This window comes from Tyto alba, unplaced genomic scaffold (assembly GCF_018691265.1).
Source record: "Tyto alba isolate M040663 unplaced genomic scaffold, T.alba_DEE_v4.0 Super-Scaffold_28, whole genome shotgun sequence".
NCBI classification, from domain to species: domain Eukaryota; kingdom Metazoa; phylum Chordata; class Aves; order Strigiformes; family Tytonidae; genus Tyto; species Tyto alba.
The window spans coordinates 1,293,610-1,317,519 of NW_024881302.1; the positions used below are offsets into that span (position 1 = coordinate 1,293,610).

General features: G+C 56.3%; 2 protein-coding genes across 3 annotated transcripts in view; both read right to left on the bottom strand.

Annotated features, from left to right (window-relative positions):
- Positions 1-2,561: 2,561 nt before the first annotated feature.
- Positions 2,562-23,910, bottom strand: part of PRKCB (protein kinase C beta) — a 130,432-nt gene continuing 109,083 nt past the window's right edge. Inside the window, exons 16-17 of one of the 2 annotated variants that reach the window (XM_042798552.1) lie at positions 20,156-20,296; positions 2,562-3,850 (exon numbers count right to left, since the gene is read on the bottom strand). In XM_042798552.1, the coding sequence (XP_042654486.1) occupies positions 3,698-3,850; positions 20,156-20,296 (294 nt within the window). In that variant the 3' untranslated portion in view covers positions 2,562-3,697. Of the gene's footprint in view, positions 3,851-9,062; positions 10,437-20,155; positions 20,297-23,910 lie in introns of those variants that run through there. The other variant, XM_042798551.1, reaches the window with a different exon arrangement.
- LOC122153969 lies at positions 4,265-8,253 on the bottom strand. Its single transcript, XM_042798553.1, has 3 exons — positions 7,995-8,253; positions 7,285-7,372; positions 4,265-7,004 (listed from the first exon to the last, which is right to left on the bottom strand). Exons 1-3 carry the CDS (start codon positions 8,127-8,129, stop codon positions 6,358-6,360), a joined length of 870 nt encoding a protein of 289 aa, XP_042654487.1. The 5' UTR covers positions 8,130-8,253; the 3' UTR covers positions 4,265-6,357.

Sequence of the window (23,910 nt, forward strand, 5' to 3'; positions counted from 1 at the left end):
TGGCTCCTCTGTCCCTCCTCTGCCCCCCCCTGGGGATGTGCAGGGCTCTGGGGCCCACCCTGTCATCACCGGACCCTGCTGCCAGCCCCACCACGGCCAGGCTGCTCAGCATGGGACGCTGCACCTGCAGCCAACTCTCCCCCCGAGCACGCAGGCGAGGGGTCAGGGTGCACCCCAAAACCGCCGGGGGATTTCCCTCTCCTCTGCAGCTGCAGGCTGCGAAGCCTCCTCTGTCCCCCGGAGCATCCTTCTCCTGCCTCACCCGCTGCTCACTCGCACTGTCCCCGTGTCCCCCGGCCACACGCAGCACTGGGTGCACTGGGCGCTGGCAGTGCACACACGTATCGTTTTACTGGTTTTACCCACGCGACAGAGCACCCGGGGACCGGCTAACGGGGCTCTCCTGAAGCCTCTCAGCTCCGAGCACCTTCCTGAAGCACTGTTTTTCCCGTCCGATAGTGAATATTAAATCATCAAATTACAGCAAACAGTGAGTCAACCCCTGTCACTCTGCCCTTCCCTGGAAGGGTTCGTATGAACCTTGGCGTTTGTGCAGGGCCAGGCAAATCCCATTTTACATTTTTCCACAGAAGAAACAGGTCATCTGGAAATAAGAGTTTGGCAAGTAGTAGAACGGACAACATCAGAAATACTCAAGGTAGGAGTCCTGCAGGCGGGACTGAGCCCTCGCTAAGCTCTCCCTGGAGCAGGGATTTTAACCCTGCGGATCCCGGAGCTGCCCGGCAGCACGGCCGTGTGCCAGCCCGGCTTCCCCGTGGGGCCCTGTCCCGGGCTGCCCGGCTCGCCCACGGGTCAGCAGCGCCTGCTCCATGCAGAAGTGTCACCCCAACACACACACACAAGTCCCAAACAAAAAAGACATAAACCCCCCCCCCCCAAGCAGCCCTGGGTGTAACCATGGCCCCGGGGTGCCCCTCGGCCCGGGAGACCTTACAGCAGCATCCTGGACAGACCCTGGGAGCGGCTTCAGAGCTGAGGATACAGAAATTAAAAACACTCACCACTGAAGGAATACTAATTCTGCAGCAACAGGTTTGAAAGTTACAGTAACGTACATGCTCTGAACATCGACTGTGGTCTGCAGAGGATGGCGAGACGTCTTCTGAAACGTGCACCGGAGCTACGAGAACCCTCACCAGAAAGGAGCCCGCGCGCGGCTTCCCCGGGCTTCGTCTGATGCAGGGTGTCTCATACGCCCTCTCGTCAATCTGGCACAATTTGCAGTTTTTTTCTGGGTTTGGTTTGGTTTCCTCCAGCCCAGGTCAGGACCCGAGGCCACGGCCTCACAGCTCGCACCCCCAGCACGCACAGGGCGCTGCCGGCAATTTAACGACGGGGCGAGGACACCCGGCCGGCCGCTCCCTGCCAGGCAGGACAGCAGCCTTAGCTTCTAGCAGCAGTTTTTCCTCAATGAATCATTAAAAGAAGAAGAAAATAATTTCAAAAGGTAGAGTTTGATGTTTATAAAAGGTCTACAAACCATAATTTCCTTTATAGGATTCCTTGTGATTCATAAAATTCCACCCCCATTTTCCCCTATAGGCATGGAGTAATGTGTATTTACATTAGAATTAGTAGTGGTTTAGAAAATATACATATGGGTTTGAATTTTTTTTTTTTTTTTTTTTTTTGCAAACCAACTGAACTGGTGTGTAATAAGAGAGGGCTGACAGCCAGCGACTCAAAGGATTCTCAAACCCAGGGCTCACCCTGCTGCGAACCCAACAGTGAGTGAGCTGCTGGCTGGCCGCCGACGGGCAGCTCCTGCCTGTCCTTGCCTGATGTCCCTGCCTGTTCCTGCCTGTTCCTGCCCGTCCCTGCCTGTTCCTGCCCATTCCTGCCTGTCCCTGCCCATCCCTGCCCGTCCCTGCCTGTTCCTGCCCATCCCTGCCCGTCCCTGCCTGTTCCTGCCCATCCCTGCCTGTTCCTGCCCATCCCTGACTGTTCCTGCCTGTTCCTGCCTGTTCCTGCCCATCCCTGCCTGTCCTTGCCCGTCCCTGCCCATACCTGCCTGTTCCTGCCCATCCCTACCTGTTCCTGCCTCTCCCTGCCCGTCCCTGCCTGTTCCTGCCTGTCCCTGCCCATCCCTGCCTGTTCCTGCCCATCACTGCCCGTCCCTGCCTGTCCCTGCCCATCCCTGCCTGTTCCTGCCCATCACTGCCCGTCCCTGCCTGTTCCTGCCTGTCCCTGCCCATCCCTGCCTGTTCCTGCCCATCACTGCCCGTCCCTGCCTGTCCCTGCCTGTTCCTGCCCATCCCTGCCTGCTCCTGCCTCTCCCTGCCCGCTCCTGCCTCTCCCTGCCCATCCCTGCCTGTTCCTGCCTGTTCCTGCCCATACCTGCCTGTTCCTGCCTCTCCCTGCCCATCCCTGCCCGTCCCTGCCTGTTCCTGCCCGTCCCTGCCCATCCCTGCTTATCCCTGCCTGTCCCTGCCTGTCCCTGCCTGTTCCTGCCCGTCCCTGCCCATCCCTGCCTGTTCCTGCCCATCCCTGCCTGTCCCTGCCCATCCCTGCCTGTCCCTGCCTGTCCCTGCCTGTCCCTGCCCGTCCCTGCCCGTCCCTGCCCGTCCCTGCCGCTGCCCGCACGGCGCGGCTCTGCCTTACAACCAGCTGCCGGAATTGTCTCTTCTGATTCAGTAATTTTTAAATGATGCAGAAGGCCCTGGATTACTGAATAAAACCCCCAGGAATTTTGGCTGAAGTCAGGTAAATCAAGATGTCTGTAAAATTCATGGGTTGTGAGCCTTTAAGATAATAGCAGAGGGTGTAAAGTAGAAAAGTTACCTTTATAAATAGCCCTCGGTACAGCCCTTTTGTAGCGGGCATATTTTCAGTTGGTAAATTGTAAACTGAGAATATAAATCTGTTTTGTTTTGGTAGAATATTAATATCCTTTACAGAGCTGTTAAATTTTGACAGTGTCTGTGAAAAAACAGGAGAAAGATTTATGAGAGTGCTGACAGAGTGTATCAAAACTGCAAACTGTTCCAGATGTTAAAAAAAAAAAATCCCACCTTTCACTTAGAAAAAGATTTGCTCTGATTTACAAGAACTGGCATGGAATTCGTTTGGAGTCTTAATGCCTGAGTGTAGGAAAGGCCGTATGGCGAGGCGCAGGCTTGCGGGAGGCGAGGGAGGAAGACGGCTTCGGTGAGCCAGGCTGACGGTATATACAATGCATTTAAAAATATATGTCTATAAGCAGACTTTTCCACACTGATCAAATGTATCCATGTCTTGAACAAAAGGCTCCTCTAAGACAAGCTCACAGTCATCGCAAGCTTCAGCACAACGGTTTAAGATATCAACCATGCTTAGCATTCAACAGAAACGATTTGTGAGTAGCTAGGGTCACTGGAATCTCAGCATCCGATTTCAAAAATTACAAAGACTGTAGCAATTTGGTATATTTCTGTTCAAAAACTCTATTAGTCACCACCAACTATAGTTCCTAGAAGTATTACTGACTGTTAACTCGAACCCCAAACATCTCCAGCTAGGGAAACCAAGCTAGCAAGTGACACAGACATGGAAAGGCCTCCTAAACCAAGCGGTCGGCGTGTTTCGCGTGAGGGTATGTATGTCTGCACTGCTAATCCCGGAAGACTAGTGTCGGTATGTACAAGGCGATCTGGAGTTTCGGACTGCGAGGAGAGGGCGGGCGGCGGCGGCGCCGCGACTACACGTTAATGACAAACTCGGGGTTAGTGTAGGAGAATCCAGCAAACTCGTTCTGGTCCAAGTTCATGATGAAGAGTTTGTCCGTGGGCGTGAGCTCCACCGGCTGCCGGGTGAACTCTTTGTCGAAGTTGGAAGTGTCTCGTTTGTCCTTCTGTTAAACGGAAAGCAGAGAGTTAAACGGGGGGAAAGGGGGGAGCGCGAGCGAGGGACTGGCGCACGGCTGGGAGAACCGAGCTGTCCCCAGGGGAGCCGAGCTGTCCCCACGAGAGCCGAGCTGTCCCCAACAGAGCTGAGCTGTCCCCAAGAGAGCCGAGCTGTCCCCAAGAGAGCTGAGCTGTCCCCAGGGGAGCCGAGCTGCCCCCAAGAGAGCCAAGCTGTCCCCAACAGAGCCGAGCTGTCCCCAAGAGAGCTGAACTGTCCCCAAGAGAGCCGAGCTGTCCCCAACAGAGCTGAGCTGTCCCCAAGAGAGCCGAGCTGCCCCCAAAAGAGCTGAGCTGCCCCCAAGAGAGCCAAGCTGTCCCCAAGAGAGCCGAGCTGCCCTCAAAAGAGCTGAGCTGCCCCCAAGAGAGCTGAGCTGTCCCCAACAGAGCCGAGCTGTCCCCAAGAGAGCCAAGCTGTCCCCAAGAGAGCTGAACTGTCCCCAAGAGAGCCGAGCTGTCCCCAACAGAGCCGAGCTGTCCCCAAGAGAGCCGAACTGTCCCCAAGAGAGCTGAGCTGTCCCCAAGAGAGCCGAGCTGTCCCCAAGAGAGCCGAGCTGTCCCCAAGAGAGCCAAGCTGTCCCCACGAGAGCCGAGCTGTCCCCAAGAGAGCCGAGCTGTTCCCAACAGAGCTGAGCTGTCCCCAAGAGAGCCGAGCTGCCCCCAAGAGAGCCGAGCTGTCCCCAACAGAGCCGAGCTGTCCCCAAGAGAGCCGAGCTGTCCCCAACAGAGCCGAGCTGTCCCCAAGAGAGCCGAGCTGCCCCCAAGAGAGCCGAGCTGTCCCCAAGAGAGCTGAGCTGTCCCCGGGCCTCACGCCCGGCACTCGAGGTCTCCACACCAGTTTCCAAAGTGGCCGCCAGTGAGGGGCACACCCCCCGCCAGGCAGCGGCAGCCCCTGTACAACAGAAGCAACCCCACACCGCAGGGAAGAACAGAAAAACACCAGTTTAACGCCTTAAAACACACAACGAGATCATAAAGGGAGATGATGAGAGCAGGGGGCGTCGGGGAGGGCTGCGGTGCTCCCAGGCTGAGCATCCCTCCTCTCCTGGCCGCTGCAAGAAAGAGCAACAGAGCAGATCCTCAGCATGCAAAACCATCACTGCAAACACAAGAGTCGCAATACACAGGAGGAAGGAGCCTGGAGGAAGTAACGTGCCTCAAAATGGAAGGAAGCGTTCCATACAATTTCAAAATTTGCACAAAATTATCAGCTGCAAGAGCTCCTTTTGCTTTAAGCTTGGTTTGGTTTTTTTTTGTTTTTTTTTTTTTTTTTTTTTTTGTTTTTTGTTTTTTAAATTATGCTATGATATGGTATTGACCAAGGCAGTGTTTTATTGATTTGAGGATTTGATTTGCTCCAGGGTTGATATATAGAAAATACACAGCAGTTCAAAACCTCAAAGAATGAAAATTCCACATACGCAACCTTTTATCATTTTAATTTCGTAAGAAGAATGACTTTGCGGCTACATCCAACCCAAAAAAGAAAAAAAAAAAAAAAGTTAGTCATGATTAGCGCTGGTAACCTGCTCTTGGCACCGCAGAGCTCATCGGTCGGGATCGTTTGGGCCATTTTTATAAATGGGTGTGCAGCAGAGATTGCCCAGTTTCTGGCTGCGGGAGGTTCCGGGGCCTCGGCTGGCTGGGAAGTGGAGCGCTGGAGATACCACACGAGCAGCCAGGAGCCTTCACCAGCACAGCCAGCCCGTGCAGGGACATCCCGCTCCCCGCAGAGGCGTCACCAGCCGGGACCCCGCTCTGCTTCATCGCATCACGGACGAGGCAGGGACAGGGGACATTCCCCGGCTCTTCTCCCGAGGCTGCAGGGGGCCGGGACGCTGCCGGGGGGTGACGGTGGGTGTCTCCCCGCGTCGCCCCGTGCCCGGCCCAGCCTCACCCGAGGGCACGGCACCTTCCACCGCTTCTCCATCCCCACCGGCAGGCGCAGCCACCCCTCTGCCCGGGCTCCGTGCTGGGGGTGACCCTCCCCTGGCGTCACAGCGGCAGGACCCTCTCGCAAATTTGGTGCCTTGCAGAAATCTGCAAAACGTTGGGGCTTTCTGTGGTTTGTTTTGTTTTCTTTTCCCAGATTCTGTCTTTGAACCGAGGCCCTCGCACCGCCAGGAGCTCGACTGCAGATTTCATGGGGACGCCGGGGCAGAGCCATTGGCACCTTCCTGCCTCAAGCAGGAGCACGGCCAGGACGCGGCCGAGAGCTGGGGCCTCCCTGTCCCCCTCCTGCCAGCCCGGCACACCAGAGCCGCAGCCCAGCCCAGCCTCTGGAGACGAGCACCGGTGGCACCAGTGGTCCAGGACCCCCACGGCCACTCAGAGACTGCATGCCACGGGAGACATCCCATCAGGACAGCTTCAGCCTCGTTGGGAGGAAGAGGAGAGAGCGAAGAGAGCCAAAGGCGGCTGAGAGGAGACGAGGTGGGAAGAAAAACGGGGCTGGAGCTCAAGGAACAAAGAGAAAAGCCAGAAGAGCCAGGATGTGGCCGTGCCGTCGAGCCAGCGAGGATTCCAACGTGCAGCGGTGCTCAGGGCACTGGCGGCCGCAGGTCCCAGCCTGTCCCTGAGCACCAGCCGGGTCTCTGCCTTCACTTTCGGACAAGTGACACTCGGGAGCCGGCACCGTCCCTGCAGGGCTGCGCTCCCCAGCACAGAGAGGAAGAAGAGGCAGATTTGGGGGGGGCACGGAGCGGGGGAAAGGCAGATGGGGTGAAGGAGCCGAGTTCAGGTGCAGAGTTCTGCCAGGCAAAGGGCGAAGCGGTTGAAATGCGAGTGTAAGCCCACCTCGATGGAAGGCAGCATCCTCCCTCGGACGAGAGGGGCCGGCGTGGAGCAGCGGCACTGCCCGTCGCGGCGAAGAGGCCGTTTCGAAGCGGCTGCACGGGGTGTGGGGGGGGGCGTTTCTCTCTTGCAGCCCCAGCACGTGCAGGAGGAAGGAGCTGACGGTGGCACCAGGTTCCTGCCCCGCTCCCGGAGGGATGCTGAGCCGACCAGGTGGTTCCCAAAGGCCACATCCACCCGAACCAACGTGTGCCGAGACAACATCGTCCCAGCAAGCCAGGAGCCCCTCCCGAGCGGGAATGCTGTGGGATGCTGCAAAGGGGAATGAAACGTCCGTATCTGCCGCTGGTGGGAACTGCCACCGCGGTCCCCAGCCCTTCGCAGTGGCCTCTGCTGAGGGCACCAGAGAGGGCGAGCGCAACCTCCTGCTGCTTTTCGGCAGCAGAAAGCCCTGGCAAAGGCTGTGACGTGCCTGGGAAGGGGCTCAGGGCAGCCCACCTCCCCCCGCACGGCTCCCCCTCCTCCAGGGGCTCGGCGTCACGGGGAGGCCCTCGCTCTGAGCGCAGCAAAGCGGGGTCTGCTGATTTCTTACCTTGAATTTTTTCTGAAATTGGTGGCAATTTGGCCTCTGTCAAAGATGACGAATAGCCTGGGAGCAGGTAGGGAACGGCTACGTGGATCTGGTAAACAGAGAGAGGGGAAGGGCGGGGGAAATTCAAGGCTGAAAATCCCTCCAGCCAAGGGCTCACTGACTCTGGGAGGTGATGAGGAGCACCGGAGGGATGGTGTGGCAGAGGCACCCCGGGCTCTCGACCGGCCGGGGCAGCGTGCCCGCAGGGCACATCTGGCCCAGAACAGCGTTTGTGCCTGGAGCGCGGGGGCCAGGAACCCCCCCGGCCACTGCCCCCCAGCCCCCTCCCCACGGCAGAGCTCCGCTCCGGGGCTGCACGGGCGCAGGAAGCCGGGGAGCAGCTCCTGCCGGCGCTGCCCGTCGGGGCCTTTCAGAACGATCCTGCAGGGTTCAGAACTGCAGCGATTCAGCAGAAGTGGGTTTCCAAAGACAGAAGGGAAATTCTGCGTGCACTCAGGAGGGAGGTTAACAGGAACCTGTAATCCCTCTTTAGCTGAAACTGCCAATTGCTTTTAACAACTGCTCCTCAGAGAGGGCGATGAGTCACCGACACACGGCACTGCCTCGCCGAGAGCCTTGCCTCTGCAGTCCCCAGCAATCTGAAGCGCATACCGCAGTCGTCTCTGATCGAGGCATTCAAAGAGATCCCCAAGCGGCAGAGCTCCGCTCACCTCAGCAGCGCCGTCCCGACGCCTCAAATCATCCTTCCTCCGAGGGACGCCGGCGAGAAACTCCTTTCCCATCCACGTTTGAGCGAGCGGGGCCCCGGCTGCGCAGCGCGGCTGGGGCAGAGGACGTGCAGGCATCTGCTCTCGGCGTCCCGCGCGTCGCACCTCGCTCCGGGGCCAAACGCTGCAGCGGAGAACGGGCCGGGGCTCCGCCGGCGGCGCAGGAGGCTGCGCTGGGATGTGGGCTGCTGCCTGCACTGCTGCCTGCACTGATGCTGCCTGCACTGCTGCCTGCACTGCTGCTGCCTGCACTGCTGCCTGCACTGCTGCCTGCACTGCTGCTGCCTGCACGGCTGCTGCCTGCACGGCTGCTGCCTGCACTGCTGCTGCCTGCACTGCTGCCTGCACTGCTGCTGACTGCACTGCTGCCTGCATTCCTGCCTGCACTGCTGCCTGCACTGCTGCCTGCACTGCTGCCTGCACTGCTGCCTGCACTGCTGCTGCCTGCACTGCTGCCTGCACGGCTGCTGCCTGCACGGCTGCTGCCTGCACGGCTGCTGCCTGCACTGCTGCCTGCACGGCTGCTGCCTGCACTGCTGCCTGCACTGCTGCTGCCTGCACTGCTGCTGCCTGCACTGCTGCCTGCACTGCTGCTGCCTGCACTGCTGCCTGCATTCCTGCCTGCACTGCTGCCTGCACTGCTGCCTGCACTGCTGCTGCCTGCACTGCTGCTGCCTGCATGGCTGCCGCCTGCACTGCTGCCTGCACTGCTGCCTGCACGGCTGCTGCCTGCACTGCTGCCTGCACTCCTGTCTGCATTCCTGCCTGTGCTGCTGCTGCTGCCTGCACTGCTGCCTCTCCTCCTGCCTGCACTCCTGCCTGCACTCCTGCCTGCACTGCTGCCTGCGCTGCTGCCTGCGCTGCTCCCCCACAGCCCTGGGGTCCCGCCATGCCCCGAGCCGGCCCCCCCTGAGCAGCCGGGGCGGCTCTCAGCCCGGGGCGCTCCTGGCATCTCTGAGCCCAGAACTGCAGAAACTCATTATTGCCAAACAAATGCAGGTTTCTTTGACATTATTTCTCACTTTTTATTTCATAATCAGTATTGGAAAAAAAAAAAAATGGCACGTTACAACTTAAAGCAGATTGATACAGTGACAGCCCACGAACATCTGCAGATTAGTATAAAAGGAAGCTGCATGACTGTTATTGTTTCAAGAGAAATTCATCCTTCCTGAAACCTTTCCTTTGATGCCAGAAACCAAACTTAGGTCATTTAAATATCTAGCGGCATTTTTTAAAAGTAGGACTATTAGTTGAAACAAGTTTCTTTACAAGCTTCGTATCCGAATTCACAATACTGTTCAAAGTTAAATAGCATCCCATTTGTGTTAATACCATTTTTTGACACATTTAAAGCGCAGGTAACAAACTCAATCGATTACTTTGGCATTTGAAAAAAAAAAAAAAAAGAAGTTTTACTACGAGAACTGATGTTGTGTGGTATTTACTAGGGTGACCATGGATTCGAAAGCATCTGCAACAGCTCTTTCCAATTTCCCGTTTGCAACTGGCTATGGTTCTTTTCATCTTAAAAACGCACAATCAGGAGAAATCTTTGCAAACAGCAGACCCGGCTTGCCTAACGCCTCATCGGCGCTGCTGGAGCCGCATGCAGGAGCCTACGGCGGCACGGGCCCGGCGAGGGCCGAGGGCTCCGGCGAGGGGCCCCGCGGTGGCTTTGCTGCACGCAGCAGGACAGAGCTACAAAAGCAGCCAGAGTCGGCACTTCAGCTCCCCGGAGCGACCGCTCGGCTTTGGGAGGAGCTGAGGGGCTCAGCCGGCAGCACCCGCACTGCGGGCGGCTGTTCACACCAGGAAAGGATTTGTTAAAAACACTGGTCACTAAGGCTAAGAAGGCTCAGTAGTGAATTTTCATTGTTATATTAAAAGACTGGAAAAAGGGAAGAGCGGGAATCAAAGCAAATGCCGAAGAGATTTCTCCTAATTGTCACAGCTTACACCTCTCCATTTTACCTCCAATGAACCGTTTTCATTTTCTACAAATCAAATGTCATAAAAGCATATTTGCAGTGCTCACGGCACATCACCCGCCCTTCAGGCACGCCCCAAATCATGTGAAGACACTTCTGGCTTTGAAATATGGTCACTCTAGTAGTAGTAGTACTAAAGAAAAGCCATGAATGCAAGTTTTGCAATGGAAAATGTCACCACAACAGCAGTTGGGACCGGATGATAGAGAGGCAGGAATGAGATCTACACAGCTACTTAGCTCTTGGCTTCAGGCTTAAAAAACTCAGAGTTAACAAAGGAAAATCCTTCGAATTCTGACTGGTCAATGTTCCTGATGACTTCCTGGTCAGGAGGTGTTAAGACGGGTGGATGGCGAGTGAAAAACCGGTCGAAGTTTTCAGCATTGCGTCCACACTATGAGAGGGGGAGAAAAGAACGTACGGTGGGTGGAGAAAGCAGCGTGGGGGCCGCGGCGGCAGCCACCCGCCCAGCCTCAGCGTGCCGCTTAGCTCGGTGCAGCAACGGCAGGAAAGAAAAAGGCGCAAGGTGTGTATGAGCTTTGTTAGTCGCAAGGCGATGCTACCTCATGGCACGGAGACCGGCAAACACCCCCCCCCCCCCCCCCGGCCGTGCCATGGCAAGTAATCGCAGGAGAGCGATGAGATGGGAGTGCAATTACTTGCTGTCGCTCCCTGCCCACACGCAGCACTGTGCCTTCTCGCAGGCTGCGCCACGCGCGGGGCAGCTTCTTCCGAGAGCGGTTTCGCCTGCTCGGTCAGCCCTCTCTTCCCGGGAGCAGGACGTTTTCGTCAGGCCCGGGCTGCTCAGCGGCTTCTCCTCGCCCCCGCTCACGGAGAGAGCTCCTCGCCTTCCGCCGGGCTCCCGGCAGCCGCCGCCGGCCCAAGGCTCAGTGCAGGCACCGGTGCCTGGGAACAGCCGGGGCTGCCCCGTCCCTCCCCGCCGCGCCCGTCGGTCCCGGCCGCTGCACGGGGTGCTGCTCGGCCGAGGCAGGTGGGAGCTGGGGCGCCGGGGGTGCTCCCGGCCACCAGCTGTTGGAGAATGGCTCAGAGACAAGGGTCCTGAGCCCACCGAGCAATTGTATGATCAGAGCCTGCTCCAGCTGCTGATGCTGGGCCTCACCAGGGTTTGCCTGCAGCTGCTCGCAGCTGCTGATACAGGAGGAATGTCAAGGACGCTTCAGCCCTGTGTACCGTGGTGTGTCGAAAACAGGTTAAGGGGAATTAGGAATAGGGGTCTGAGAAACCCAGTGTTATGGTACCGGTGGTCTGAGAAACATTGTGTTACGGTACTGTCGTGTATCGAAAACAAGTCAACAGGAATCAGAAATAGTAGCATGAGAAACTTAGTGTTATGAGAAGCTTGTGCTGTAAGCTAACTGCAAGTAGGTGGACCGTGCGAATACGACCTTTAGAGCTTAAGCCAATCAGCTAGTGACTAGTAGGCATAATAATTATCATTGTCTGGATAAATATATGTACCCTGGACCAATAAACACACACGTTGATTGATGCTCTATCACCCACACTGAACCCGTCTCGGCGTGTCGCTCGTCCGCAGCTCCGCAACCAGCCTCCTGCTTGCGCGGCAGCCGGGCGATCCGCACGGCGTCCCCCGGAGCGCTCGGCTGCGGCCGGGCAAGGCTGCCTATCCCGAAAAACCCTGCTCACAGCGGCGTTTTTCTCGCTTGCCCCCCAAGGCAGGCAACGACAAGCCCTACGTCAGGCGGGGCAGGAGGCCACGAGCACCGGCGAGCTCTCTGCAGCCGGCAAAGCCAGAGGAGAGAGGAGACCAAAAGCTCTGGGGTCTGGTCGGGGCACCACCCTGGCTGGCACGGCAGGAAAACACGGGGCCTGGAGAGCCCCCGGGAGCCCCCGAGGAGCCGGAGCCCCGGGCGGCATCCGAGGACCCGGCCGGCTGCAGGCTCCGCAGAGAAAGGCGGGGTTGGGCGCAGGAGGCATGCCAAACGCCTTATTTAATTTTCTCAGCAATCAAAACAAGGGTCCTGTAACTTCCCGTGCTGCAAGTGATGATTTAATATAATAATTGCAATAGGGAGTAACAGGTGGATACGGGGTCACTGCAGCAGCTACGTGCTGTGCTCAATTACTGCCTATCACACGCGTGTCACCTCCCAGGAACTGCGTGTGATGACTTTGCTCTAAGGGCGGGCGAACCCGCCCCGCTGCCAGAGCCGCCACACAACCGATGCTTCCCTTCTCCAGAGAGCTGCAGAGGCCATCACCTCTCGGTCCTCCCCTTCTACTTCCCCATACATACGCCTCAAGTGCTGGGACAATCTTTCCTGGTATATAACTTCCATTTGCTAAGGAAACAGATTTACATTTTTAATAAATGTCAGACTAAATATAATAAAATATTAAAGACAAACGCTTGTAAACTTCAACATTTCCCAGTTCCTTCCTCTGAAAGAGAGGAGGTTTCAGGGAAGACAACGCGAACATCCATCAGCCTCCAATGGCATGTTCCTCTGGCAGCTCTTCTATGTTCTTATAGTGCCAAGTGAGACACTTATTATCCCCAAGTCTCTAGAAAAAGTTCAACCGGCAACATCTGAGTTGATCTAACTCCAGTTACCGCTGAGCCGAAGCCTCTGAGCCCATCCTTCCACGCCACTGTACCTCTCCTATTTTGTAAGGCCATGTCTCAACCTACAGCACATTTCTAGTCTGGATTTGTCAAGCTGCTGCTCCCAAGCGCATCTCCTGTCCATCACCGTGAGCTCCGCGCAGTTTCTAACTCCACACTCAAACTCACTCACAGGCCTCGGGGGCAGTTTTTCCCCCCCTGCATCTCTCCTCGGCTGCCGGGGCCGCACGGCATCGGCCCCTGTGAACACAGCTCCTGCCTCCGGCCCCACGGCCGGGCCCACAGCTGAGCCCAGGCAAGAGCAGAAGCTGCTCCCGGTGCGGTAGGTTGCCATGTGGTTTGCTGTTTTTTAAGTATTTTGATGCAAAAATGACTTGGTGCCGCCCAAGGGAGGCGTTAAGCAAAAAAAAAAAAAAAAAACCAAACAAACCAACAAACCAAACAGAACCAACCCAAAAAAAAACAACCAACAAAAAAAAAAAATCCAAACCCAAGCAAAATCCCCCCGAACCAGACTTGCAAGCACAGTGCAAAGCAGTTCACCAGGAGGGCACCGAAGATGAGGGCTTCCCAAAATGGGCCTGAGAAGCCTTTTCCTGCAGCCGATGAAGAGCATCGTGCTGGTGGGGGAGAACCTGCCATCTGCGTCGTGGCCCTCCAGGAACAACCTTTTGGAAATCCCTGGTTTCTAGCCCAGAGACCCAAATGGAAAACGACCTCTCCAAAGACAGGGTGAGGGTCCCTGCGCCAGAAAACACGGAGCCCAGGTCCAATTAACAGAAAGCCAGTGAGGGGGTGGAGGATGAAGACACAAGCACAGCGAGCAGACCGGCAGCGACCCTCTGTGAAAAGCCCAAGTTCTTGTACCTTGCTGATCCCCGACCGCCGTACGGGTCGCATCCTGCAGCCATTCTCCCCGTTTCGGCTTCTCTCTGAGCACTCTGCTCCCGAGAGCAGCAGGCGGGCGCAAACTGTCGGGGCTGTGCTCATCTCCTGGGCGGGGGGAGGCTCTGCAGCACATCAAGAAGTGGCCAAACAGGGACCTTCTGGGTCCCTTCCCCGCGGTTCCCCCGGGGGCACTGCGCTCCCCGGCTGCCGCTCCGGTCTGACCCCAGCCCGCGGCCCCTGCTGAGGCCGGGGCAGTTGGGGAGCAGCCCCCCAGCCGCGCACGGGGACCCCAGACCCTCCGGCTTAGAGCAGGCACCGGCTCACCGGAGGGCTCCAGGGCCGGCAGATACCGGCTCTCCAGGGACAGCAGCGAGGCCCAGGGGTGTCCAGGAATGAATAGCGAGGTTATCTCCGGGGGAGCTGACAATTCCCACCGTAAGGAATTTGACCAAAACCTGTCACAGCTCCAGTTTGTTTGGGAAGAGCTCCGGACCACACAATCAAGTGCAGCTTTAGAGTCTTGCAAGAGCATGCTTTAGATGCTTGACAAGTCATCAACAGTCAAATGCCTTCCTGAAAGCCGTCACAGTAACATCAAAATAGAAAATAAATTCCCTGAATTGAAGTTGCCAGTTCCACGAAGCCTGGAAGCTAAAGTCATGAAACAAGGAGACGGGCTTTTCGAGGCCACGTTGTCACCAGTCTTTCCCCTCAGCGCCGAGATAAAACAAACTATGAGCAAGATTACCGGGAAAGTCTGCAGGGCTTAAGGGTAGCGGTGCAGTGCCACAGAACATAGCAGGGTTCACCTGCTAATAAGCCGCTCACCTGCAGATTCTATCAACTCCCCATGTACAGTGAAAGCCCCACAGTGCTTTGAATATAAGCTGTCACTGCCTATTAGCCTCATGAGATCTTGGTGGAGCCATGCAAGGCGGTTCCTGTGAAATGTCTGACAGCACTAGCCTTTTTGCTATAAAGAAATGTGCTGTCTCTTAAAAAAAAAAAAAAAAATCAAACAACCCCAAAGATTTTAAAACTAATCCTTGTGAAATGCTTTCAGTTATTGGAATAGAAGATACAATTATATTTTAAATAGGTATATTGGCAAGGAATAATTCTCCTCATAATGCAATAAGGCAAGAATATGCAGACGGAAAATTTTAAGTGTCGCATCTATCCATAGTATTCCATGCCCAGGTTTGTGAAGTTTGCAGACTTTCTGTTCGGACGCGTAAGAACTTGTCCTGGTCGGCAAAGCAACCAGCACATCCTCTTCTCTGGGAACTTCCACGTGGATGAAATATACACTTCAAGGCTGGAAACTGGGTTTACAGGAGCCCCAGCCCAGCCCTGAGCCGAGGTCTGCAGGCCGCGGCCGTGCGCCTGCGCTGCCCTGCTCGCCCCGGGCCCCGCGGCCGGGCGCTGCCCCCCGGGCACGGGCCAGGGCTCGTGCAGTGGCCAGGGCCCGGCACTGCTGGAGTTTCACACAAGGTCTGGCCCACGTGTGTGAAAAGAGAGGGCGGGAAGGATCCGAGCCGCTCCGGGCAGCCAGTGGCCACTATCTGCAGGAGCACCATCTTCAGAGCTCCCGAAGTTACCTTCCTCGTTAAAGGACAGGAGACATGCTGTATAAATTTTTTACATTTATCTAAAGCCACGTTGTGAAAAATCTGCCTCATTTTAGTACTATATTAATGTACAGGCATCACTCCGTCCTGAATGGAGAAAGAGGGAGGGTGGGAATTTATCTTACATAAATCCCCAATGTGTCCTGTCTAATATTTATAGCCAGCACAGAATGACTTTTTTTTCGAGCTGCAGAAATAAAACTGTCAGCTTAGAAGATAGCCTTTTTATTTTATCAGTTTCTAGCTTGATTTCAAATAGAGAAAAAAGGCATAATAAAATATTTTCCATTGATCCCTGAGATGCAATCAAAGATCATAAAAAGCCAAGGATGGCTCTTCTCCTGCTGCGACGAAGCCCTCGTTCCCAGCGCCAAGGAGAAGGGGTGGGCTGAACAGACTCTCAATTTCCCAGTTTTTTGGCCCAAACCAGCGGCACAACCATGATCCCACTGGCCTCACAGGCACCTCGTGGCCAAGTCTGACCTTCCCTGGTGCTGCTTTGGGTCAGAAACCTGGCTCCTTGGCACCCGAGGGGGGATGAGGGCTCTGGGACGCTGCGGGAAGCAGACGCACTGCGCTGGGCGGAATTTGGCTCGCAGCAGGAACCTGGGGCCACACCACGGGCCCCCTCCCACTGCCCGGGGAAAGGGGAACGAAGCTGCTTTTCATTCACGGGCGTCTGGCCACCGATGCCAGATCCCAGCTCCGGATGCCCCAGCACCTTCATCCTTGCTCCAGGCAAAGGCTGGGAGCGTTCGCTGGGAGGGTTCTGCAAGGCAGGACCCCGGCTTCCACCTCCCTCCCATGAACAAAGGCAAGTTTCTGCTCAATATACTGAAAACACTGGCTGAAAAATCAGAGGGGAATCTCAAAGAAAGTCTTTGCGGGACCCTGAGGCTACCAGAGCAAATCTTGACTCGATTACGAGAGGAGATGTTTAACCTCAACACATTCAGCCACCTCCCCACGGCACGCTCCTGCCCGCTGTTGGCCCTTTCAATCCTTAAATCTCATCTAATTAGGAAATTACTTATGCAGACATCTGAACTCACCTTGTAAAGACTGAAACCAAGGCTACAAAAATGCACATGAAGGAGAACTGGAGCTTCTACACATTGAGGCCCACAAATGGCATTTTAATATTAATTAATTTAAAGCAGTTAGAAGAAAATTAATTTATGCAATTAAAAATTATTAGATTAAAAGCAATTTTTTTAAACCACTGTCCTGTTGTGAGTAATCCTGCGCTCTGCTGTATGATTTCAACGCTTTCAAAATGAGGAGACTTTTCAAATCACTAGGCTTTATGTAAAGTAAAGGAGTAATTAGATACCAAAAACAATAATTATCTCAATGAGAGAGAGAAAGGAGGCAAGTGTAAACACGCTTCCCAGGGTAAATGCAGACCCACGAAAGGAATTGTTATGCACAAGCCAAACCGCGGAGCAGCCAAGCACAGCTCCATGTCAAAACCGCCGAGTTTCTGCACACCAAAGACAACCCGGACCCTGATCTGTCTCGTTACCGTCTCTGTGATAAAGGTTAATCAAGCACAAAGCAGGAAGCAACACACGAACTCTTGAGAAGTTATTTTCAGCTCTGGGTGCGTAACACCCACGCTGGGCAGAGGGCTGAGCGTCCGTTTTCCCGTCGGCGTAGAAGGGGGCAGGTTTGGGGGCTTGGCCCCACACTCCCCCCCCCTCCAACGTCACGGAAACCCGGCCAAAAAAATTGCAGGTGCTACAGAAGAGAAAACGAGCCAAGATGCTCCGGCGGAGGCCGGGTGCGGACGGGACCTCCCCAGCGGGGAGAGCTGCGGGGGCCGCGCCGGCACGGGACCTTCCCGCCTCAGCCGCCTGGCCGCTGCGCTCCCGGCCGCAAGAGGAGGTTCTGTGCTCCCTCAGCCAGGAGCTGACATCAGTTAACGGCACCTGCCGACGAGCAGAATTTGTTGCCGTGATGCTGAAGACAATTTGGCCGGGGCCCTGCTCAGCCCTGACTTGCGTTCACGGGGCTGAAGCGCTCGGGCACCGCGGGAGGGCTGGGGGCGTCAGGGGGGGCAGACACCGAGCCCAAACTTGCGTATTATTCCGTATTTCGAAACTTTGGCTTGCGGACATTCTCTGTAACCTTATCTTTATAGAAGGTAATTAAAAAAAAAAAAAAATTAAAAAAAATAGACTTAAGCCAAAGTAAAGAGCCAGGCTAGCACAAATCCCTCACCCCAGCAGGCGCCCGAGCCCGGCAGGAACGGCTGAAGGTCAGAAGCAGTAAGCAACGTCTTTCCTCGTGACCCACCCAAGCACGTTGTAAAGTTGCCCAAACCCAGGTTTTTGTTTCCGTGCTGCTCTGATCTGCACACACAGCTGGCATGAAAGGAGCAGCGTTCTCCAGCACAGATGCACTGCTGTTGAAATACCAGCTATCAGCAGGTACCTGTGTTGTCTTAATCCTACCTAAATCCCGAATCAGCTGCGCCTAGCTTTCTGTTAATCTTCTTGTCCTATCAAATGTGAATTTTCCCCAGTGCCAGCCATTAGGCAAAACACAATGGATGGCAGCTTACTATCCTCTTTCCGAGGTCCAGCATCAAAAGGATTTTTAAAGAAATAAGATGCTTAAAGCAGGACAAAATTTGCACATTTTAAAACGTAAAAACAGTAAGAAAGCGCTTCTGACAGAATTCGATTGGTTTTGACGGCAAACCACCAAACAATAATGCTATGCCACAGACCAAGGCAAACAGCATCGCTGGGGATCTGCTGGGGAAGAAAGGGCAGGCGTAGAGGAGGGAGGCAGCGACAGCTTCATTAGCGAACGAACCGCGGTGGGAGACAGCAGGAGCTACGGGCTGCGGGGAAACGGGCTCTGGCAGGACCCCCCCCCCCCCCCCCAAATGTGCTGTGCCTCTGACGGGCTGTGGAGCAGCCTCCTCCCCCCCCAGCCCTCACAGACCACCCGCCTCGCGTCTCAGCATCCCGCGCACAAAGGTGGGACCCCCCCCGCTCGGCCGACAAATCGCGGGGTGTTCAAACACCCCCGGACACTTCTGCACCGTTACGCTTGGATACCAGAGTTACCGCCTTCCCCGCAACGCCCTTCCTGCCCGGTCTAACGGCTCGCAGGTCCCACTCCTCCCGAGGGAAGGGAAAGCAGGCAGCAATTCCGATCCCTGTGCCGGCAGCCCCAGGTGCTGCCCAGCAACCTGGACCTCCACATTTCGGAGACGGGCAAGGAGAATGGGACGTTCTTCTCTTTGCTGACGCAGAGGGCGGCCCGCGATCGCGCTGCACAGAAGCGGCTCTCGGCCGCGGAAGCGAGGGGCTCTGAGGACAGTACAAAGGCATCGCTGCGCAGGAGTGAACTTCGCAAAACCTTTTGTCTGCCATCAAAATACGCGGCGCCAAGCACACGCAGGGCACCGCTGGCAGACCTGGGGCGAGGAGCAGACCTCCCGGTCGGCAGCCGCTCCCCCGTCAGTACTGCATGGCGGGGGGGCAGCCCAGGCCGCGGAGGCTCCTGCCAGGCCCAGCTAATGGGGGCTTTATTCATATTTGATCAGCCAAGCAAGGAGCTGTAGAAGGGAAAAGGCTGCTAGAGCAGAGAGGCATTGGGAGGGAGGAGAGCTAAAGGAGCCGAGCACCCTGCACCAAATGGACTCCCACTCCATGTTTTCCCTGAAAGCGGAGTTTTTCCAAGCACTGAAGGGCTCCTTTCAAAAGAACAAGTTTACTGTAAAGCAGAGGAAAAGCAGACATTTCCCACGTTTTGAAGGGCAGCGAGGCAGGGGAACGCTCAGTTGAACACACGGAGCATCTCTGGACTCCAAGCCGCGATCCAGGATGAGGGATTAAGAGAGCGTGCAATGTCCCCACCGTGATCACTGGACAAAAATATCAGCTCGTATCAGCCATGTAAACCAGATTTAACTTTGGAGTCACGCTTTCCTGTAAAACACCAGTGCCCAACTAGGACACAGCAGCTAACAGGCACGCAGGAGGTGGAACATGTGAACAAGTCCATGCCTTAAGCACCTGGACCTCCACAGAGAGACTCAGACATAGCTGTGGCCCTGCCGGTCCCAACAGTGGCAAAGAGAGAACTCCAGGGAGAGGTGGCCCTGTCCCCGAGTCTACGTGGTCGCTGCTGCCTGAGCACCCTCTCTTGGGAAGGGCAGAGAGATGCAGCCAGCCAACACAAAACCTCAGCTCGCCGGCTCGTGCCCCCGCGCTGCCTCAGCCCGGCCCCCGTACCCAGCAGGCGATGGCACCGGCTTTGCGGCGTCCCCCGGGCAGATGTCACCGCAGAGATGGCCGGCCCGAGGAGCAAGTCGGGTAGTCTCATCTGTTTTGACAAACAGCTCTGAGATCACTCGTGCTTCCAGCTCGGCTTCGCCACTGGCAGCTTATCTCCCCCTCCAGCCTCGCGCTCCCGGCGCACGCAGCAGCCCTCCCGCTAGCGGAGCCCCCAGGGCCGGGAGAGCAGCCCCGGTCCGGCTCGCCGCCCGCCAGCCAGGCTCCCGCCTTCCACCGCTTCACCCTGGAGAGAAACTGCGGAGTGAAACACGGCTCCACGGCCGATTCAGACAGGCTACGGCGCTGAGCTGGAGGTTGAAAGAAAGTCCGGATTAAAAAGAAGAGAGACCTGTTCAGCTTAAGAGGAAAGGAGGGAAAAAAAAAGCAACAGACCCCTGGGATAACAGACAGGCAGCGCTGCAACGCAATGAAATCCGTGAGCCGGGCGTGTGGTGTTTCTACCCCTGCAAGTCAGAGCGAGACAAGGCGTCCGAGTTCCCCTGCCGCAGCAGTGCTCTGGCATCTGCCACACCTGAGGGGACGCGAGGCTTTAAGCAGAGAAACGGCGCCGGCGCGCCGCGGGCAGGACGAGCAGCGCCTGGACGCGAGCCCGGGCGAGAGCACCCGCGGGCACGGGTGGGAGAGGCTGCGCAGGAGAGGGGAGAAACACGCTTAGCGCAGCCACACTTACAGCCTTTGGCTTGAAGGGAGGCTGGATCTCCTTGCGCTCCAGCTTATCCCAGTCGATGTAGCGGAAGAACGCGTGCTCCTTGATGTCCCGCTCCCCTTCTGGGCCGCATCCCAGTCGCTTGGCAGGGTGTTTGGTCATCAGCTTGGGGAGAGGAAGAGAAGAAAGAGTCACTCACGGGGTGCCCGGCTGCTTCCCAAAACCTCCCCTTCGGGAAGTCCCCAGGGCGCTGCGATACCCAGCACCACGCGGCCGCCGCTGCCGGGCACCCCCTGGGGTCTGGACCCCGAGAGGGACTCCCACCTCCTCTGCCGGCTTCTGGAGCCCGAAACAGAGGACAGAGGGGGAGGCTGGAGCAGCTCCAGGGACAGGGAAGGTTGGCAATGGCTTCCAACAGCAGGCTAAGTGGATCGCAGCGCTGCGTGGGATGAGCACAACCCCTTTTCCTCCGGGAATGAAACTGGTTCACCAAGCAGCAATGTCGGGGTGCTGGCAGAGCTCCCCGTACTGCTGCAGTCTCACCAGCCTGCTGCAGCGCGGGGAGCAGGAGGCATGCAAAGCTGCTTAGCGGTCCCTTTGCTTGGCAGCAAACTTCTCAGCATCTGCATAATTAATTTTAAAGGCCACTACCCATTTAAGATGAACAATCTGCCCTCAGAAACTGTCATTAGCCCTAGCAGCAGAAGCCCCACTTCTCTGGAGCCACGGCTGCAAAGACAAGAGCCCCGTTTCTAATGAAAGGGTCAATTTGGAGAAAAAAAGCGCAAACAGTCCATTAATGTCGCTTATCATTTAAACTTCTCCTCTTCCCTGGCTCAATAAGAAAAGTGAAATGGGCCATGGGAATTAAGGGCGGCTGTAGAAACATTAATATCCTGGGGGCATTGTGTGAGCTGTGTTCAGAGATCAGATGGAGATTCCAGAGATTTAGAAGACGTTGATAAGCAGGGAGAATATGAGCCGTACACCTGCAACAAAAGGACTACTTTATTAAAAGCAGGGCAGTTCAAACCGATCCCAGAGCCGTGCAGAGGTTGCGGCAAGCCTGACCCTGTGTCCCAGGGCCATGGGTCTGCAGGAGCCCCCGCTGCCCTCCTGCCAGCCCCCGGGAGGGACCCGCGGCTCTGCGGGAGGTGCTGACACTCCGGCCGGAGAGCTGAGAAACCTCCCGACCCCCGAAAGACAAGGTTTTTGTAAGCGAGCATCTTCTGCCACCAACAAACCCAGCAGCCCAAGCACCTGCGTCCAGGCAGAGCTCCGCTGCCCCAGGCTGTAAGTGTTTTGACACAAGTCAGCCCTGCCATCCATGACCGCACAAAAACCCGCTCAGGGGAGCTGGTCTTTAAAAGTAATGCTACAACAGGGAGCTGAAAGCAAGGAAAGCCTGCCAAAAAAAAAACAAACCAAAAAAACAAACAACCTTAAAAGAAAAACAAAAAACCCCACAACAAATGTGAAGGAAGAGTGGAGCTGCTAACTGCTTGCTAGCAAAGAGCACCACATCCATGGCCAGCCAGCTGCGAGGGCAGCCGCCAGCCGAGAGATGGATGGAGCGAGGCTTCTTCAACCCCTTCACCCCCCAAAACCCATCTGCAAACAGCAAGGGCCCCCCAGCTCCGCAAGCTGGACGGGGGATTTTCCAGATGGTGAGACCTGCCTCTCCCCAGGGCAGGGATGTGACCGGCATCAGCGTCAGTCCTGCCGCCCATCCCCACGTGAAGAGATGTGCTGGGCCGCTGGTTCTGGGCCACGGGGGACCCAGGCGGCAGCAAAAACTAAAGCAAGATTTTTTTTTTTTTTCCCTACCTCATGTTTTACTTTTTTTTGGTAAATAACAGTTTCCCTTGGTATTGCAGCATATTTTTTTATAAAAAAATATGAAGATAAATCCCAGCGTAAAAAGCCTGGCAGGGCGGAAGATGTTTCATGTCTTGGTCTCCTGAATGAGGCGGCAGCGGCACGGACAAGCAGGTGAGGCTGGATGCGGCCGCGGTCCCTGCCGGGGGGGGGTGTCACCCTGGCAAGCAGGGACCCCCCCCCTCCCCAGGGATCCCCGCTGTGCCGGGCAGCTTCCGCATCGCCCTCGGCACACGGACAGGCGTCTGTCCGCTCCGGCTGCCGTCCGTCCGCCGGCAGCCCGAACCTCGCCGCCCCGGGGCTTTCACTACACCCGCTCCAAGCTGACTCGGGCTCAGCTGAACAAGAGGATCTTGGCAGCTCCTCGGCGGGCTCCAGAGAGCGTCCTGACAGTGCAGTCGGGTCCCGCTTAGCCGTGCTAAAGCAGGAGGATAAAAAGCATCCTGTGACCCCGACACCAATGCCAGAGCCTGAAACGCGCTCAGCAACTGGTTCGGTGATTTGGCCGTCGCGGCAAATGGCTTCGTTTGCTTTCAGCAAACGTGAAACCCGTTCGTGGGTCTTTCCTGCTAAGTGCTGACCCTGAGCACGCTGACACACCTCTAGATTTTACTGCCCGGGACCACCCGGGGCAAGGTGGGAAAGCAGGTCTGGGTCTGCAGGATCTGCGCCCCCGTCGACACTGTGGCTCACAGGCTCCTGTGCCTAAAATCCAGCTGTGGAATCGCCTGCGAGCGCTGGACAGATGTGAGGTCCCTCGGCAAGGCCGTGCAGAATCCCACTAAATCCAGTTTACGCTCTTTTTACTAATTCACTTTTCCAGCCGGAGCCCAGGTTCGTACCTGCTGCCCTGTGCTGGAAACCGTTTGACACACACCCGCCCCCCGAACTGCAGTGTCGTGGTTAACCCCCCCACTTCCTCGGTGTAACACAAATGCACACCAAATTCAGAGCAGCTCGGCCAGCTAATGAATCGTAAAAGATTTTCTACTTCATGTACCTGTCTGTAAAGCTGAACAGAGATGTACTACAGTGCGGTTATTCAGTATTTTCAATATACGCACTCAGAAATTAAATTTTCTTGTTTTCCTATTGTGCTTTTATGCGTGTGAGCATGAAGGCGCCATCTGTTATTGATATATAGGACCCCATAAACATGCAGATTGATTCTCCTGGCTTACATAGGATAATCACTTCGCTTTGTTTGTATTAAACAGGAACAAGTTGATTTAATCCCCACACTGACACAGTAAAAAACCTTCAGGCTTCTGCAGATAAGGAAGGATGCTTTAGACCAAACCACCTGTAATGGCAGGTCTGATGTTTGGAGCTCGGGAACAGGGAAGTCCAAGCCTGGACTCCACCACTTTGCTAAACCGCAGCTTTATTCTTTGTCTCGGGAAGACAAGCGGCCGCCGCGTGTTCGCGGGCTTCGTTTCACGTTTTGCACCCAGAAGAGGTAGAGCTGATCCCGATGATCTTTGTCCACGTTTGATGAGACCACGTGGCTTACGGGCACAACCCCCCCGGGACCTTCCCGTCCAGGCACTGGTGCCCCCATCGTCCCCCGCCACGGCCTGGGCCCGATTCTGCTCGGCAGAGCCGTGCCCCCCCCCCCCCCCCCCCCGCAGCCGCGCTGCCCGGCCCCCTCCCGCCCACAGCCCGGCGTGTCAGCCAGAGCCAGCAAACCCCTCGGCACCCCGGGGGCTCGGCCCCAAGTGCCCCCCACCTCCCAGGAGCCCTTTGCACACCCGCGGCCACCCAGACACGGGCAGCCCCGCACCCGGGGGGCTGCGGCACGTGGCAGCCGTTACCTGCTTCTCCCAGGCAGCCGTACCACTGGGAATACCCGCGCGCTTCACGGCAGAAAAACATGCCACTCTGTGCCTTTGCTGCCGGGC

Bases quoted from the DNA above. Each gene is read 5' to 3' on its own strand.
- LOC122153969 (XM_042798553.1), bottom strand. From the start codon at position 8,129: ATGCCTGCACGTCCTCTGCCCCAGCCGCGCTGCGCAGCCGGGGCCCCG. The intron at 7,373-7,994 runs GTGAGCGGAGCT...TCTGTTTACCAG, and splicing joins GTCGGGACGGCGCTGCTGAG to ATCCACGTAGCCGTTCCCTA. The intron at 7,005-7,284 runs GTAAGAAATCAG...TCCCCTTTGCAG, and splicing joins AATTTCAGAAAAAATTCAAG to CATCCCACAGCATTCCCGCT.